Raw genomic sequence first — 15,188 nt, forward strand, 5'->3', positions numbered from 1 at the left:
CGGCCTGGAAACATGCAAAGAGATTTTAGGAAATCATGCAAACAAGCCCATCTGAATCAAATTTTGGTACCTCATTTTGTGCCAATTATCATGCCTGTTCATAAACCAAAGTTTATAGGATAATACTTTTACCTAAACTGCGGGTTCCTTTACCAAGTGGACCTCTCTAGGTAATGCAGCTCAAACATTAATAACTTGCAGAATACTAGAATTCATGGATTAGATATCTATACTGGTATAGTTAAAGCTAACTATTGGCAATTGGGATAACAAATTCTTTTGGTACGCAAAATGGAATTCCCACTCTCATATGCACCAAGCAGGAATATTTACTTACATCATTATTTACTACCATGGTGTTGAGTAACTATGACTATCATGAAAACAGTAAATCTTAAAAGTAATTGTGAGCCTCTAAAAGGAAATGGTCTGATAATTAAGTACATTTAGGAGGAAGCATTAGCTTTTATGTAGGGGAGTGTGTGTGTACGTGTGCGTGCATGTGTGCATGCACGTGTGTTTTGGGTTTTTTTACCTGTATGCCTGGATAGCCAGGTTGTCCAGGAAAACCATCAAATCCTGTTTCCCCCTGGAAAGGATCACATAAATATAATTTTATTAATCTGCTAAAACATTAAAATAATGAATTTAACAAAACCCAGTAAGGCAGTTACACAATATTCTCATGTTATAATAGCATCTGCAATTTGTTTCAGAAAATTCAAGAGGGGTAAGTTTCGTAGAATCTCTTCTGTAAGAAAAAAAACATAACATGTATTGCCAGGTTATTTAGACAGTCGTCAGCGGATTCAGTGTAACTGGGGCACAGAACTAGCTGGAATACATACCAGCAGACTCTAACAGGATCTCTGCTTAATACAGCTGAAATTGGTTTGCTGGCTGCTGAATGACCCTCTTAAACTATTATTGCATGGAAAGCAGCTGCATATCAGCTCCTCCTCCCCTTTTATGAGCTACTAATGTACTCATCCATCCAGTGTTCAAACTCTTTAGGTAGGCAGTGATAAAAAAACAAAGTAAAAAGTAATTTCACAGATAAAAGTCATCTGGAACATTACTCTAGATGCAAATATCTGTACATTAATACGATTTATGAATAGCATGATTATTACCTTAACTAGATTTGAAAAGGAGCTGGGGTGAGGAGATAGGAAAAAGGGCAAGATATAGATCTGTCTATCTACATCTGTTGTTCTTTATGCCAGTAAGATGTAAGTTCATTACTAACATTTAGCAGACTTAACAGCAAACCTGGAATTTCTTGAACCAGACAGATGAAAAAAAACCATGTGTGTAACAAAATTACACAAACAATGTCACCATGGCAAACAAAGTTAACATGCTGTGTAAATTTTCTAACATGTTCTGTACATGTCCCCCTGGCTTTTCCTCCTGCTTGCAACTTCAGATCCCATTAGCCAATTTTAGCCAAATTTCAGTGTGGCAGAAATTCAATTACAAAGAGTTCATGTAACTTCTGTGACAACAGGTAGCAGGAGAAAAAGGAAGGCATGCAATGTGGACTATCAAGTATGTAGAAATACCAAATCTGCACAAATTCACAGAATATCAGATCTCACTGTTCAGGGAGCTGCTTATAATTTGTCTTCTTACCTTCATCCCAGGAAAACCTGCAGGTCCATAAGAACCAGGATTACCCTGATGAAAGCAAGTAGAATGTGAGCTAAAACAGTAAAAGCTTACTCAGAATTACACTTATTCAGAATTGTGAGCAGTTATTATTCTTTAGATAATTATTACTTAGGATATTTCTGAAAAACTTTGCAAAGTTTTTGCAAATACTTCATGAGAGATGGGCATCAATTTGTATAGACTGAAGTAACCAAGGCAGGTCTTCAGTAATTTTTTACCATTTTGCACCAAGCGTGGTAGTAGACATGTAGTGCTCCATGTGAGCATCGATATACAAATCAAACACAAGCTGCTGTAAAAAATTGCCATTGGCACGTATGGAATACATTAAAATTACTGTGTTAGTACTGTGCTACTCCAGAGTTCTGTGCAGCTCTAAATATTTAGAGGATAACTCTACAGATGTACTTTCTTTACAAGGACAGAAAGTCTATATCAGTTTATGTTTAAGACTGAGACAGGGGGAGTCCCAGGGCAGGACTCCTAAACATTCTATGCAGAAAGTATGACAGATTAGTTTAAAAAATCCTAAAAAATTTTCTTGGAAATGCAAACTTAAACCACCAAATATATTATGAACCTAATTATAGTGAATTTACAAAGTAATTTATTCTGCAACTTCCTTACCCGCAATCCAGGGAATCCAGGAATGCCTTTTTCACCCTTTTCTCCTCTCCCAGGTATGCCCTAGAGCAGTCAAAATACTTTGTTTAAACAAGATTCTCGGTGAAGTCTGCCATATGTTTTATTTTTTTCTGCATGCTTATTAAGTTATGTATATATTAGGTTAACAGATCTTGTTTCATTTGCTAGGCTCAGTCACTTCATACAGCACCACTAGCAGTGCTTATGTAGCTTTAGTTATTCAAGGAACCTGCTATGGTCTGTTCTTCAAGCTTAAAGTCCTCTCAGTAGTTTAATTTTTATTTATTTTTTTTTTTTAAAGCTCTAGGTGTCTTTTGGGCTGCATCAGTCAATTTCTCAGTTCCTGCTTATAACTAGCAAGTGTACTATTATCTACATGGCCAGCTAGTACTGGAGCACACATATAAACCCCATATTTTTGAAGTAAAACTGATATAAAAAGATCAGTCTCCTTTTTCGTCTCCTTTTCCAGTGCTAAGTTAACAGTGGTCCTTCTATAATGGAAAATTAATTTCTGAAAAAGCGCTAGACTTGGAACTCAGAAATGTAATGTTCAGGTTTCTTGTTTCTTCTCTTCTGGCTACAACACTAAAAGTTTTAACATAAATGAGACTCATTCTTTTGTCCCCAGTTATCGTCTGTTTTTCTGAGATCTGGGAATTTCCTGCCTGTGTATTTTCCTCCTCCAAATCTATCAGCAATAAAGACTCCAGAATCTTTTTGGTGGCTGCTTCAGCTCAGCATCCAGGAACTCCTTACTGGCACACACCAATGTTTAAATTAATCATGCTGATAGAAGAAAAGAAAATGTAGGATAGCAAAGAGCACCTCCTTCTCCAAACAGGTGGCTCTGCCTTCTCTACTCTTGAGGATAGACATAACGTGAAGTTAAAGTCTTTCCCTAACATTTTTAGGGAAACAGACATCGTGCCCCATTAAGAACACATACAGATCTTCTCTATTTCTCTTCTTGAAAAAAAAAAATCTGTGCTTCTATTTTCTTAAGCCCCAGTCTGTTACATATTAGTAGCCTAACTGGAAACAACATGGAGCTTATGCTACCAGGCAACTTTGAATAGGTATGTAGAAAACTGACTCAGAAAGGTTTTCCAAAGGTTTTGAAATACTTCTGCTTTCACACTTGTTTAGGTGGTGATTAAATTTCACAGCACAAATGCTGTTATTTCTTCCATCACCTTGTGCTTTAAAAAAATAACTTAATAACCACAGAAGGACTTTGTCAGCACCATAAAAAAAAAAAAAAAAAATATCACATTACTTACTTTGGGTCCACGTGGCCCTCTGTAACCTGTTACTCCAGGTAGTCCTTTTTGGCCCTATGTATACAAGGAAAGTTTTTGTGCATATTAATATGCAGGACATGCTTATGTGCTGTTTAACTTTTTTGAAGTCTTGTTGTGAATTACTACTGTTAAATGGTATTTTCTTAAGTACTGGGCCTTGGCGTACTAGGCAGAAGAAAAACAAGAAAAGCAATTATGTACTGATTTTTATTTCTGCTAACACTGTCAAACCAGCAATAATAACTGTGAAGTAAGATAGATGTATCTTTTCATTTGCACGGATCTGCTAATCAGGGCTTTGTTCCTACAAACATGCATGACACTAGTTCTTTTATGTTTGCTGCTTTATTTAGTTTGATGCAAGTATCCACATGCATAAATCTACACTTTTGTGCATAGCTCCAGTCTGAATGGGATGCATGGCTGGCTGCATTGGCTACATGATCATGTCATGTCATGCACAGCAGCATATGCCACATGTCACAGTAACACAGGGAGTTATATAAGTTCTTCAGTCCTTTCCCTCTTCCTCATACACATCTACCTAGCAACCGTTTGGTTAATCAAAGTCTAAGATCCAATATGTGAAATCTATCAGTTCCCTGCACTGAGGAGGCTGCAGGGGCTGGCAATACAAAATTCACCTTTTAATTTGTGTATTCAAATAAATCAGACTTGAGGACATAGAGACTCCAATATATGGATCCATAATGCAATTTTTCTAACTCCTGTTCTTTTTAAACAAATATTCTAATTTTGTAAGGTTCACAACTGTAGGTACAGTAGGTATGATATTGAAGTACCGTAAATAACAGGCATTAAAAATGGACAACAAAATTACACTTAATTTTCATATTAAAAGAGCACCCTAGAAGGATTAGGGTTGATAGTTCAAAACATTACACTGGAGAAATCTCAAAAATACTAATTGCCAAAGATCTGAAAAATAAAGTGTTAGTGAAGAGCCACAAAAAAGATTCAATAGCAGAGTAGCCAACTTTACCTGAGATGCCTAAAATATGATTTGCTAATGACAAAAAGTGAAGAAAACCAAAGCAAGGGCAGTATCTCCTTTTTGCGTCAGGACAGTCGTCCCTCAGGAATATGAGCTAAAATACACATGGGCTCTCCACTCCTGAAAGCCTGTAGGAAGTGTGCTGAACAACAGTATTTCTGCTGAAGCTGCTAGTTTACTACAGAAACATTTGTCCTATGCCATCCTGGCAAAAATTACATCACAGAATTGTACTTGTCAAGTTGAGCACAGTTACATATGAAGACAAATCAGCACCTTTTGTCCTTTGAACAACTGAGCTCCAGGAGGTCCAACTAAAAGTGGTGATCCAGGTGGCCCAGGAAGTCCAACGTCACCCTGTGGAAGCCAAAGGAACAGCAGAGACACATTTTGTTCCATGTGGCATTTCAGTGAGACTCAGCATGTTTTCCTGTCGTACTACAGCACATTTCTGTACTCATTGAACATGGACATGTATTAATACCTGCAGATAAATAAAGGTTTATAATGAGATCTGTAAGCCTCTTTACTGTCTTCCCAGATGAGCAAGGTTGATGTTTTTAATCCCTTTCTATTCTCCTCAGTCATTAAAAGTAATGTTATGGCTAACAAAATAACTGAGAACTCTGAACTCATGGCTCCTGCTCAGAGTCTGCTGTGGAGATAGTTACAGGATTATCAAATCTCTTGTGTGTACATACAGTCTCATGTTCTGAACCGAAGCCCTTGAGCACAAACTTTTGTGAATGTGAAGATGAAATTATTGATTTGCTATGGAACATTGTGCATGTTAGAAACTTGCACAAATTCTAAGTGACTAGACAAATTCATAGAAGAAAAATCAAATATTCCACATGGGTTCTGTAAGTCCTGCATATGCTAATAGGTGGAGACTGACAGAGGAACTATTCCTGTGTGCTTGTCCTTTTCTTACACCCTTTCCTTTGCATCTGGTGCTGGGCATAGCACGAGATTCAGTGACTGATCTGGTACAGCCACTTACTGGAGGGTACTGTTGTGATTATCTAGGCAGTGTCTGTACAGAAGGTAATTGCTATGTAAATGCTAACTAACATATTGATTGTTGCTTTTCAAAACCTCCAGTATATGCTTGATTCCTATATGCAGCTCACTGAAGAAATCACTTCTGCCCAGAATTAATTGATTTGATAACATCCATTACTTCCCTTTCCATTATAACATGATCAGTAGTATGACATGGCCACAAATGAATGGGTTCTGGGGAACCCAACAAGACTCTATTAGATTTCTAATTCTACAGCAATAATATATTCAATAATATTTGGGAGGGGGTTAATAATATTTTTTTTTTCTTACCGGCTCTCCCTTTTGTCCATCCACTCCAATACCTGGATTGCCCTAATTGACAAAAAATGTAGTTTGAAGATAATCAGACAATGCTGACATTGAAATTTAATCAAGTAACTCCTTTGAAAAACAAATAACAAGGGACATTTCAACTATTTGTATAAACTATCATTTCACTAACTTGAGGAAATGTCATTGCCTACCTGTTCACCTGGCAAACCAGGGTAACCTGGAATACCCTTTAAAAGAGAATAAAGACAAGTTAATATGTCTGATTTAGAGACAGCTTTGCTTTGAAAATTACCTCCTATTGCCAGTAGCACCTAGAGGCAGAATTTCCTCTTGGGATGTACCTATTCCAAAGTGTAATTTACTTCACCTTGTCACTGCTTTCAGGGGGGCTGAACTCTGGCTTCCTACTTCCCTCTCTCCCACAAGGTGGCCTTGGGGAAAGGGAATAAGGAAGAGAGCACTAGCACATTCCTCTCGTGACCACAGACTGCCAGGATGGAACATGTTCATGCAGGCATGGGAAGGAACAACATACACACCAACTCAAAGTCATAAGGTAAGGCAAAAATCTCTTTTTATCATCTGCCTCAAAAAATATTTTTTGGTTTTGTTTTATATTAAGGGAAATTCTAAAATTGGTAGACCAGAATTTATGCATATCCTGAAAACACAAGGCTGTATAACTGTGGTGATCTTACAGGCAAGCCTGGATGGCCTGGGTATCCAGACGGGCCCATTGTACCTCTTGACCCTCGAGGTCCCTGGAAAAGATGGCAAAAGGTCTGTTTGTGAAAATACCAAGAGCTTAGTCTTTTCTCCACAAAACTAGTCACTCCAAAATGCCTGCATCACTTGGACTCAGTCTGCTGGCTACTGCATTCCACCCATGGCCTGAAGCTTACACCATGCCTGAAACCTCACTTTGCTAGAGCAGCTCAGCAACAGTTTCTGGGTAATACTGTACAGATACTAGGCAATGCAGAGTTACACGTTAGTAATGGATTGAAAGAATACTTTGTCAGTAATTTTGCTACAGTGTGGGGACTTGATATAGTTCAGTGGTGAATACTTTTTTGAAGGGCCTAAGAAGAGGAACGCAAAGCCATTAAATGTGAGTCAGCAACACAAACTCTTTCTTCTCGCATGTTTTTATGGCCAAAATATGGCAGTGTGCTGCATGTTCTTGGGCGATCCACCAGATACTGTTGAAGATGTCACATCTGTACATACCTTGAATTTCACGGAGAAAATATTCTGCAAACTGTGAGTACCAGGGCAACAACTGCTCTATACGCAGCTAATGCAGATGGGTATGGTCTGTTTCTGCTCCTTTTCAGCCAGCATGAGCTGATCATGGGGCCAAACTATAGGAACTCGTGTTAGACTTTATTCTGGAATTTTGCTATTTAAGGCAGGCACGGAGAAACCCCAATACTTCTTTACTGTACTAAAAAGGAAAATTTGAAAGACCTTCAAGATAAAAAGAATGTATAGAACCTAATGACTACTTACAGGCATGCCTGGGGGTCCAGGATCGCCTCTGTCTCCCTGTAATGACAATCATTTCGCAAATGAATCATTACAAGCTTTGTTGCGGGTGTTTTCCAACTTCATAGCTATCAAGATCACAAGCTATCTGTTCCAGTTGTGATTTTGTTTTTAATAATTTTTTTGCACCAAACTTTATTAAACAGCAAGGAATAATGGAACAGTTACATTTACCATACATGTCTTCCTATGAGATATGACAGACATGATTTTTTTCAGAATCATATACTTACTGGAGGTCCTCTTCCAAAATGCGAAACATATACTGTATTTCCTTTCTCTCCTTTTTGCCCTGGATTTCCCTTTGAAGAAAAAAAAGTCTTTTAAAACATGATGCATTTACTCATACTCTACATTTCTATGGAGATGGAATGATAGTTACTCAGGCTGTTCTTTTCTGGTGTCCCTACATCACTAGGTAACCCACTAGAACCATGCATGAGCATTTTGCAGTTCTTTTATCTAACAAGACCTTAAAAGTAAAATTGCCTTCTGCACAGTTGAGCAAAACATGTCAGCTTCTGCTCTGTTAAATGCTCCCTAGCTCTTGGGTACTTCTACAATCTTCACAAATCTTGCCTTTACTGTCAAGTATTTCAATATGCCTAGCTTTTCTTGAGTCAGTGGCTTTAAATATTAGCACTCGTCCTTCTCCAAAAGTTCATGCTGTGATTTAGAAGAACCTAGTGTGATTAAAAAGCTGAAAGTATGGACTGTGGTCACGTGCATAGTCTTCAACATTTTCACCTATTAGGAAATACGTTTCACAGCCTATTAAAAAAAATTCTGATGCCTAAAGGCCGTTTTTAAAAAAACTAAGTTCCCATAGTACTTTCTGTGGAGTCCTTTATAAAATTTTGCCAATCTTAGCACTCTCAAAACCTCAGTCTGACTTAGCAGGAACAGATGATTGTTTCGCAAAATTTAATTGTAATGCTCAATTGACTGTTAAAAGCATGATATGTACATATGTGAAGAATAGATATGTTAAGACATTTTTCTGCAGTTTTCTCATTTGAAATCCAAATGTACTGAATATAATTTAACTAAGTTACCACTTAACTACTGATTTCAGTAAAATGGGATGCTGTTTTTTATAGAAAGTAACCACTTTAAAACTGTACTGGTTTCCTGATATTATACACTGGCTGCTCAAATCCTGAAGTCAGAATGAAACAGGAAGGTATTTATGCCTGGAATGGTACAATAAAAAGAAAAGTTACAGCTGTCTGCAGCTGGATATAGCTACAGTAGACTGGCTGCAAATTACAGGTCAAGCAACAGCTGCTGCGGAACACATCAAACACATCAAAAGTTCTATTTGTCTTTGATTATTTTACATGTGATCTCTTGTGTAATGAAATATCTTTATTAGATTCACTTTGTTATCTTCTATATGACTTAGGTAAGGGCTTACAAATAGAAACTCCTTTATTTTCCAATTTATTGGTGAGGTATATGTACAGATTCTATAAGGTAACAGAAGTAAATCTGATGAATATGTACATAGTGTTAAAAATATATGAGACTATGTTGTAAGTAAGAATACTATAAAAATGTTAGCTGTAAATATAGTCAAGCTGGTACTTGGTGCAACAAACTGATTTAAAAATAGGCAATCTGCACAGAGAGGTTGGAATAGCATTCTTGTACACAAGAAAATATGGTTACTATGTCCTGTTCTTCTGGGTAGCTAAATTAATTTGCACTGGAATTTCAGTGTGCATATCCAAGGCTACACGCCTATTTTGTCTCCCATTTTTTGTAATTTGCAAATACTTTTCTAGGCCTGCCAAAGGGCATACTCCTCAAATTGTGAGCATTTAAGTAAGAAAATACAGCTAAAATTAAGTTTGAGCAGAAGTCATTTTACTGTTTGGAGGGTTAATGGGCTATTTTGAGAGGTACAACAAATGAGGTTGTTATCAGGTTTTTTATTAGGTTGTGTATTTCACAGCGTTTATTGCATGTCCAAGACTGAAATTGTATGGTTTTTCTAATTGCTGGTTTTTTAAAACATCTTTTCAGTCTGGCATCCACTGCACATTGTTTGGTTCCCTATGGTGACTCAGCATCTTACGTAGCTCCTACCAAACACATTTGACTTCTCATGTAAATTGCAGTTGTTTTTATTGTTTTATTTAGAAAATTTCAGGGAAGCTCTTAGGCCAACTAATCAGCTATTAATCATTCAGAACTAAAACTTGTTTCCACAAAAAGTCAGAGACTGGAGACTAGATCTGTTCAGCAAAATTTCTTTGGAGCTACAGTAACTTCTATCCCTTACTGACATGAATCTGTGTTTTACCTTCATTGGAAGAGCATGGCTAACACAACTATTGAAACAATTTTAAAATGCTTTCCATTTTAACAGCAAAAGTAAACAATATTAAAGTGCTAATTTTAAATATTTCAACTTAAATAATCTCTACATATACAGATAAAACCCCAGGCAAGATGAGGTGTGCACAGAGCAGTCATGAATATGTAAAAAGTGGCACGTGAAACTGTAAGAGTACGATTTTGGAGATCTACTAATATACTTGTGTGATCAACCACTAAAAGTCTTCAAGTGTTACAGGACTTAAGATTTGTTGAAGCTTCCACTTGTTGCTAATTCATCTCAGCTATATCCATACTATTAAGGCTTTTAAGAAATCTCAAGTATTGATGAATGGTATGATGGTTTCAAGCCACTCCTCGTCAGTTGTACTTCCATGAAATAGTATTAGCTTTGGTGTGGTTATGTACTAGGGACACAAATCAGAATTTAACTCTCAGGTAGACATATATACTTCAAGGATACAGGAACTTATTTCACATTCACAAGCTTAAACTTAATCTGTTAAGGTACCAAGTGTCCTTCACTCCCATTAACATTAGTAAGCATCTGTAAAAATTCATTGTGCAGTGTAAAGCTAGTGCCATAATCTAAAACTCTTTTCATTTTAAGAGCCGTTAGCTTGGAGGGAAAATGTATACATACAGTATTCATAGAAAGTAGGAATGCCTTTCACGTACATAAGGACCTCTTGGTCCCATATAACCACTTTCGCCTGGAAATCCTGGATCACCTCTTGAGCCATTGCAGCCATCTAAACCATGCATGCCCCTGGGTCCTTCACTTCCTGGTAATCCCTGAAAGACAGTTTAATATTTATTAGCGATATACCATGATAAATAGGGAATTACTTTTTAAATTAACAGAACAGTTCAGAAACAAGTATCTCTGATCTGAAAAAGAGGACGCCTCACAGTGGTCCCAGCTTTATACTCTGTGCATTAGAAATGTTTTTATTGTGATCAATAGAATTTTTTTTCATTTATAACATGTTATAGGTATTTATATCTTTTTCTTTGATGCATAGCAAATATAACAGGGACAACACAGGTTAAGAAGGTCAGACTGAGCTCTCACTTGAGCAAAAAGTAATGTGCTATCATCTCAGAGAAAGCAGACTAACGTAATACCATCTTTCTTGTGGCTGTAAAGAAAAGCTGAAGACAGACACAGAAGTAATCTCAAGCAGCCTCTTATTTTTTGATTGACAGGATAAAACAAAGAAAACCAGGACACAGCTTGACTCAAGCACATAGTAATTGCAGAGATTAAGACTGTACATTGAAGAACTGAGGAAGTGATTTTCTGACCTAGCAAGAACTAACCAATGTCCAGATAGGAGTTAGTTCTACTGCAAATTAGACACCAGGCAATAGAAATGGTAAGATGATATTTCCATTGGAGAAAAATTATTTTCACAGAATTAAACATTTTTGTAAGGAACATTTGTCCCAATGTTGTTTTTCTTTTTTTTCGGGGAGGTGGGGGGGGCAGTTCTTCCTCCCATCTTTAAGGTTCTTCAAACCAATTTGTGGACACTTTTTAAATTAACATTTTTCATAAAGAGAGTACAGATTTCTTGGAAGCGCTTCTTTTTTGTGCTAAATTTTGGCCTCTACATTATCAAGACATTCTGGCAACAGTCCCATTGTCAAGTGTGGACAGCTGACAAGCAGATGCTGACACCCACTCAGTTTCTGGTTCTGTTTTCACTTTCAAAATTCAACATTTTAACTTTGTTTGATCCATATGAAACTAATAATAGCATAGGAGTTCAGTTCTAATAAACAGCATTTTTCAAAATACTGTATCTAAGGGATATGATCTTTCTTTTACCACACCCATTTCCACACTAAAGAAGATACTCAGAAAAGTATATAATCACATGCTTATAAAGATATATTTAGGACCCACTTTCCCTCTTCAGTCTCTATTCAGGTTAAAATTACTGGACTCTGTGGCTGCTTTTTTACCTGCAAGAGGACTACAACCAAAACCCAGAACGTATGAACGGAAAACTGTACATCATTTGAGATACTTTCAGAGATGGTAAGAATGCAGCAAGCAGACTACAGCCTGCTACAGAGCCTGACAAAATAAACTAATTGTTTTTAATCCTAGCAGTGACACATGCTGCATGGACATGTCTCCACCTTCACCGCCCCACCCCTGCATGAAAATTATGTACTTACCTCATTGTGATTTTGTGGAGTTTGTTACCAACAGTGAACACAGCTGAAGTTAACCTGGCTATTCTACATTTTTGCAAAACATATAATTCTGTAGGTGACATGATATCAACAGATATAAAGCCAAACATTTTATTTTGTGTATTATTCTGTTAGAGGAGTTGGTATGACTTTATATGAACCGTAATTTTTATAAAGCAATATCCATTCAATACGTACAGGAACACCATCTAAACCAGGAAATCCTGGGACTCCGGTTGGGCCCTAAAAGCAGGTGACATGAAAAAAAAAGTTACCAAGGTCATTAACTCTTAAAAAGAATCAAAACCAAAAATGTGACACTATATAGCAAGAAGCAAGAAACAGTCTTATTTGAAATATGAATCAAAAGCAGCAATTGTCGTAAATATCTGAAAAAATTCATACAGGCTTAGCAGGAGACCAGTGTCATGTAAAGGATGGTACAGTACAGGATAAATATCTAACTCTCATTCATTCTCCAAATATTATAAAATTACAGAGAAGGGGAAGTTGCCTATAATTTATAAATAAATTCTGTACATAAATTCACAACCCTGCTCCTGTTTTGATAATAGCAGTAGCACAATTTCCATTTACAACACTTACATTTCAGATATACTAGACAGATACTGACCTCAGTGATTTTGGTCATCCACTGAGATCAGTGGAACTAGACCATTAAAACTAATATAAAGTACCAAGAGCGAAGCACAGGGATTGTACAGCTATGAAAGCTATGGACCTGAAGTGCAACTTATAGTCCACAAGTGGTAATAAAATTTTGTTTAGTGTACAGCACTTTTAAAAGCACCATACTCCTCCTTCAGCTCCACGTTTCTCCCACAGCCCTCTTGGAGGTTAAAGAGGATGACATGGTACATAACAATCCAACTGGATCTGTTTCGTTTTATTTTGTATTTTCTGATAGTTCTAATTTTGCAATGCATAGCAAAAATCTGCTGAAACATTTTTTCAAGAGAGCTGTAATTAATTCCTGTGACAATTTTGTGTGAGCAAAAGTATAGTTGGGCAAATGCTTTTTGATCATTCAGCTTCTGTTTCACTTGCCAGTATTTAACATTACATATTGTATAGACCTAAAAGAACTGTCTGTGGTGTTTCCTACCTTATCACCTTTTTCTCCAGCTGGCCCAGGCTGCCCATTCTCACCTCTCTGTCCTTTTTCTCCTGGCAGACCAGCTGGTCCTGTAAATCCCAAGGACCCAATTGGGCCTTGAGCTCCCAGCTCACCAGGCTGACCCTGAAAAGAGTCCAAAGAAGTGAATGACTACTGCTGTAAAGCTCGCAGCAGGCAGCATTTCGGAGATGGCTGTATGAATAAAACAAGGCTTACAATGTATACATACTCACGATTCAAAAGCTTGCTGTACAGCCTGCAGGTCTGTTCATTGCATTAGATGCTATAGCAACACGACCTTCAAATTTAACAACTTGCTCAAGGTGATAATTTCTTTTCACCTTCATCAGGTCTCCAGCACTGCCTCGCTGAGATGCCTGGGATAAAATGCAAGTCTTCCTGGCTCTACCAAAGTGTCACTTTCTGCAAGCGTAAGACTCCGCTGAACATCCTATTTTTGCCACCAGAGAAGTGATGGCACATTTTAGACAAAAGAACTTCGTACACAATTAGAACAACTCAAGAGAGTTTCCTCTTGCTGTAAGCTAATTATCTTATTTTTTTCTAGCTCATGTATTTTTCATCATCACTCGGATCTTAATGCCTTATTTAAAAGTTCTGAAGTTTCCTGCATTAAAAAAATGATAGTTATTAGCCAACATATTTACAAAAAGTACCTATTTTAATAGATTGCGTTAAAATAGTTTGGGAGATTGCAAACTGTAATTTATCTGTCAATAGCTCTAAATGGAGTATCTGTACCTACTGTACTATACAGACCATCTCCATGGATTTCTATGAACTTTTCCAAGGTAATATATATTCTCCTGAAGTAAAAATACTTCCCATGCTAACTGGATTTGACAGTCAATAGCATTGGTGTGGAGTTGTTCTGGATTTTTTTGCCGGTTTTGTTCTGTGCTGCTAAAAAACTATTAAGTCATAGATTCAAAGTGCTGAATAAAGCAAGCTTTCTAATCAGATTTCACATGTGAGCTGTCTGCACTTTCACCCTACAGAATCTACATATTTACAAGTCTTTCTTTCTCTTACTCATCTTTTTCATTCTGTATCGTTATCTTTGTTTGGTTTTAACTTGTTTTGTTTCCCAGCTGAAGAACGTTTTGCTTTCTTTTCAGATTTCATCGATCAATTATACCACATTATTAAAAAAGAGAGCAAAATGGAGCCCCATGCATTCCTGAGGAAAGCATATGGCTCTAAGACCACTTGAGGGCAGTAAAGGATATTTCAGTACAACTTCCAGTCACAGAGATGACAGGCCATACATTTATTTCTGTGAACGGATTGAAGGAAAACGAAATGACAGAAACCAAAGGTGACGGTAAGCATATATGTTAGCTTCAGGAGTCAAATTACATTGAAGCAACAGAACTGAATTGCTTGCTTCTCAGTGTAAACATCTCACAGACTAAATCTGTCTGAACAAAACCTTGTGAATTGCAAGCTGGGGCCTAAATTTCATTTTATTTTTTCTCTGTGTCTTAAAATATGTCAGTAAAACCAGTGTGATTTGAAAGTTGGACATGAAGTACAGAAATGTATGGTATGCATCATTCAATCTAATTAGCAGAGAAACAGAATAATAAGAAGGTAATTTACTGCGTGCTTGGAACAGGAACATACTATAGGCTTATACAGACAGTACTGGAAGCAGGACTGTATCACCACTGGCCCTAAAGCTACGAACAGGTATTTAGTCCAGAGGCTAGGAAAAGAAGTCCTGCGCTTACAAATAAGGACTACCTGAAAAAGTATCCTCATGCAACTCATGTTCTATTTGTCTTTACTGGCTCCTCTCACTTAAACCTTGATCCTGCTTTCAGTGAAGTCACTGGCAAAAGTTCTGGGGTAGAATCAGCATGTTGTCCTCAGCAACGGTTACAATTTTCTTGATACCATAATTTGAGTAGTGTAAAACATTATGCAAATTAAAGGCTACTAGTATTAA

The 15,188-nt window shown here is 37.1% G+C and overlaps 2 protein-coding genes and 1 long non-coding RNA gene across 8 annotated transcripts in view; 2 read left to right on the forward strand and 1 right to left on the reverse strand.

Moving 5' to 3' along the window:
- The window catches only part of LOC119156431, a 41,255-nt gene extending 34,012 nt beyond the window's left edge, over positions 1 to 7,243 (forward strand). For 5 of the 6 annotated variants that reach the window (XR_005107133.1, XR_005107129.1, XR_005107134.1 and 2 more), the window contains 2 exons: positions 6,364 to 6,535; positions 6,680 to 7,243. This is a non-coding gene — a long non-coding RNA (uncharacterized LOC119156431). The remainder of the gene's footprint in view (positions 1 to 6,363; positions 6,536 to 6,679) is intronic. The other variant, XR_005107130.1, reaches the window with a different exon arrangement.
- Positions 1 to 15,188, reverse strand: part of COL4A4 (collagen type IV alpha 4 chain) — a 79,886-nt gene that overhangs the window by 47,168 nt on the left and 17,530 nt on the right. Inside the window, exons 5-17 of the mRNA XM_037406130.1 lie at positions 13,205 to 13,339; positions 12,277 to 12,321; positions 10,549 to 10,665; positions 7,761 to 7,829; positions 7,492 to 7,527; positions 6,678 to 6,740; positions 6,171 to 6,206; positions 5,977 to 6,018; positions 4,915 to 4,995; positions 3,603 to 3,656; positions 2,302 to 2,361; positions 1,636 to 1,680; positions 536 to 589 (exon numbers count right to left, since the gene is read on the reverse strand). Coding sequence (XP_037262027.1) covers positions 536 to 589; positions 1,636 to 1,680; positions 2,302 to 2,361; positions 3,603 to 3,656; positions 4,915 to 4,995; positions 5,977 to 6,018; positions 6,171 to 6,206; positions 6,678 to 6,740; positions 7,492 to 7,527; positions 7,761 to 7,829; positions 10,549 to 10,665; positions 12,277 to 12,321; positions 13,205 to 13,339 — 837 coding nt within the window. The remainder of the gene's footprint in view (positions 1 to 535; positions 590 to 1,635; positions 1,681 to 2,301; positions 2,362 to 3,602; positions 3,657 to 4,914; positions 4,996 to 5,976; positions 6,019 to 6,170; positions 6,207 to 6,677; positions 6,741 to 7,491; positions 7,528 to 7,760; positions 7,830 to 10,548; positions 10,666 to 12,276; positions 12,322 to 13,204; positions 13,340 to 15,188) is intronic.
- COL4A3 (collagen type IV alpha 3 chain) overlaps positions 11,769 to 15,188 on the forward strand; it is an 84,622-nt gene continuing 81,202 nt past the window's right edge. Inside the window, exons 1-3 of the mRNA XM_037406107.1 lie at positions 11,769 to 11,917; positions 13,567 to 13,756; positions 14,356 to 14,561. The gene's annotated coding sequence lies outside the window, so the exon portion shown is untranslated. The remainder of the gene's footprint in view (positions 11,918 to 13,566; positions 13,757 to 14,355; positions 14,562 to 15,188) is intronic.

This window comes from Falco rusticolus, chromosome 13, assembly GCF_015220075.1.
Source record: "Falco rusticolus isolate bFalRus1 chromosome 13, bFalRus1.pri, whole genome shotgun sequence".
In the NCBI taxonomy this organism is placed as follows: Eukaryota; Metazoa; Chordata; class Aves; order Falconiformes; family Falconidae; genus Falco; species Falco rusticolus.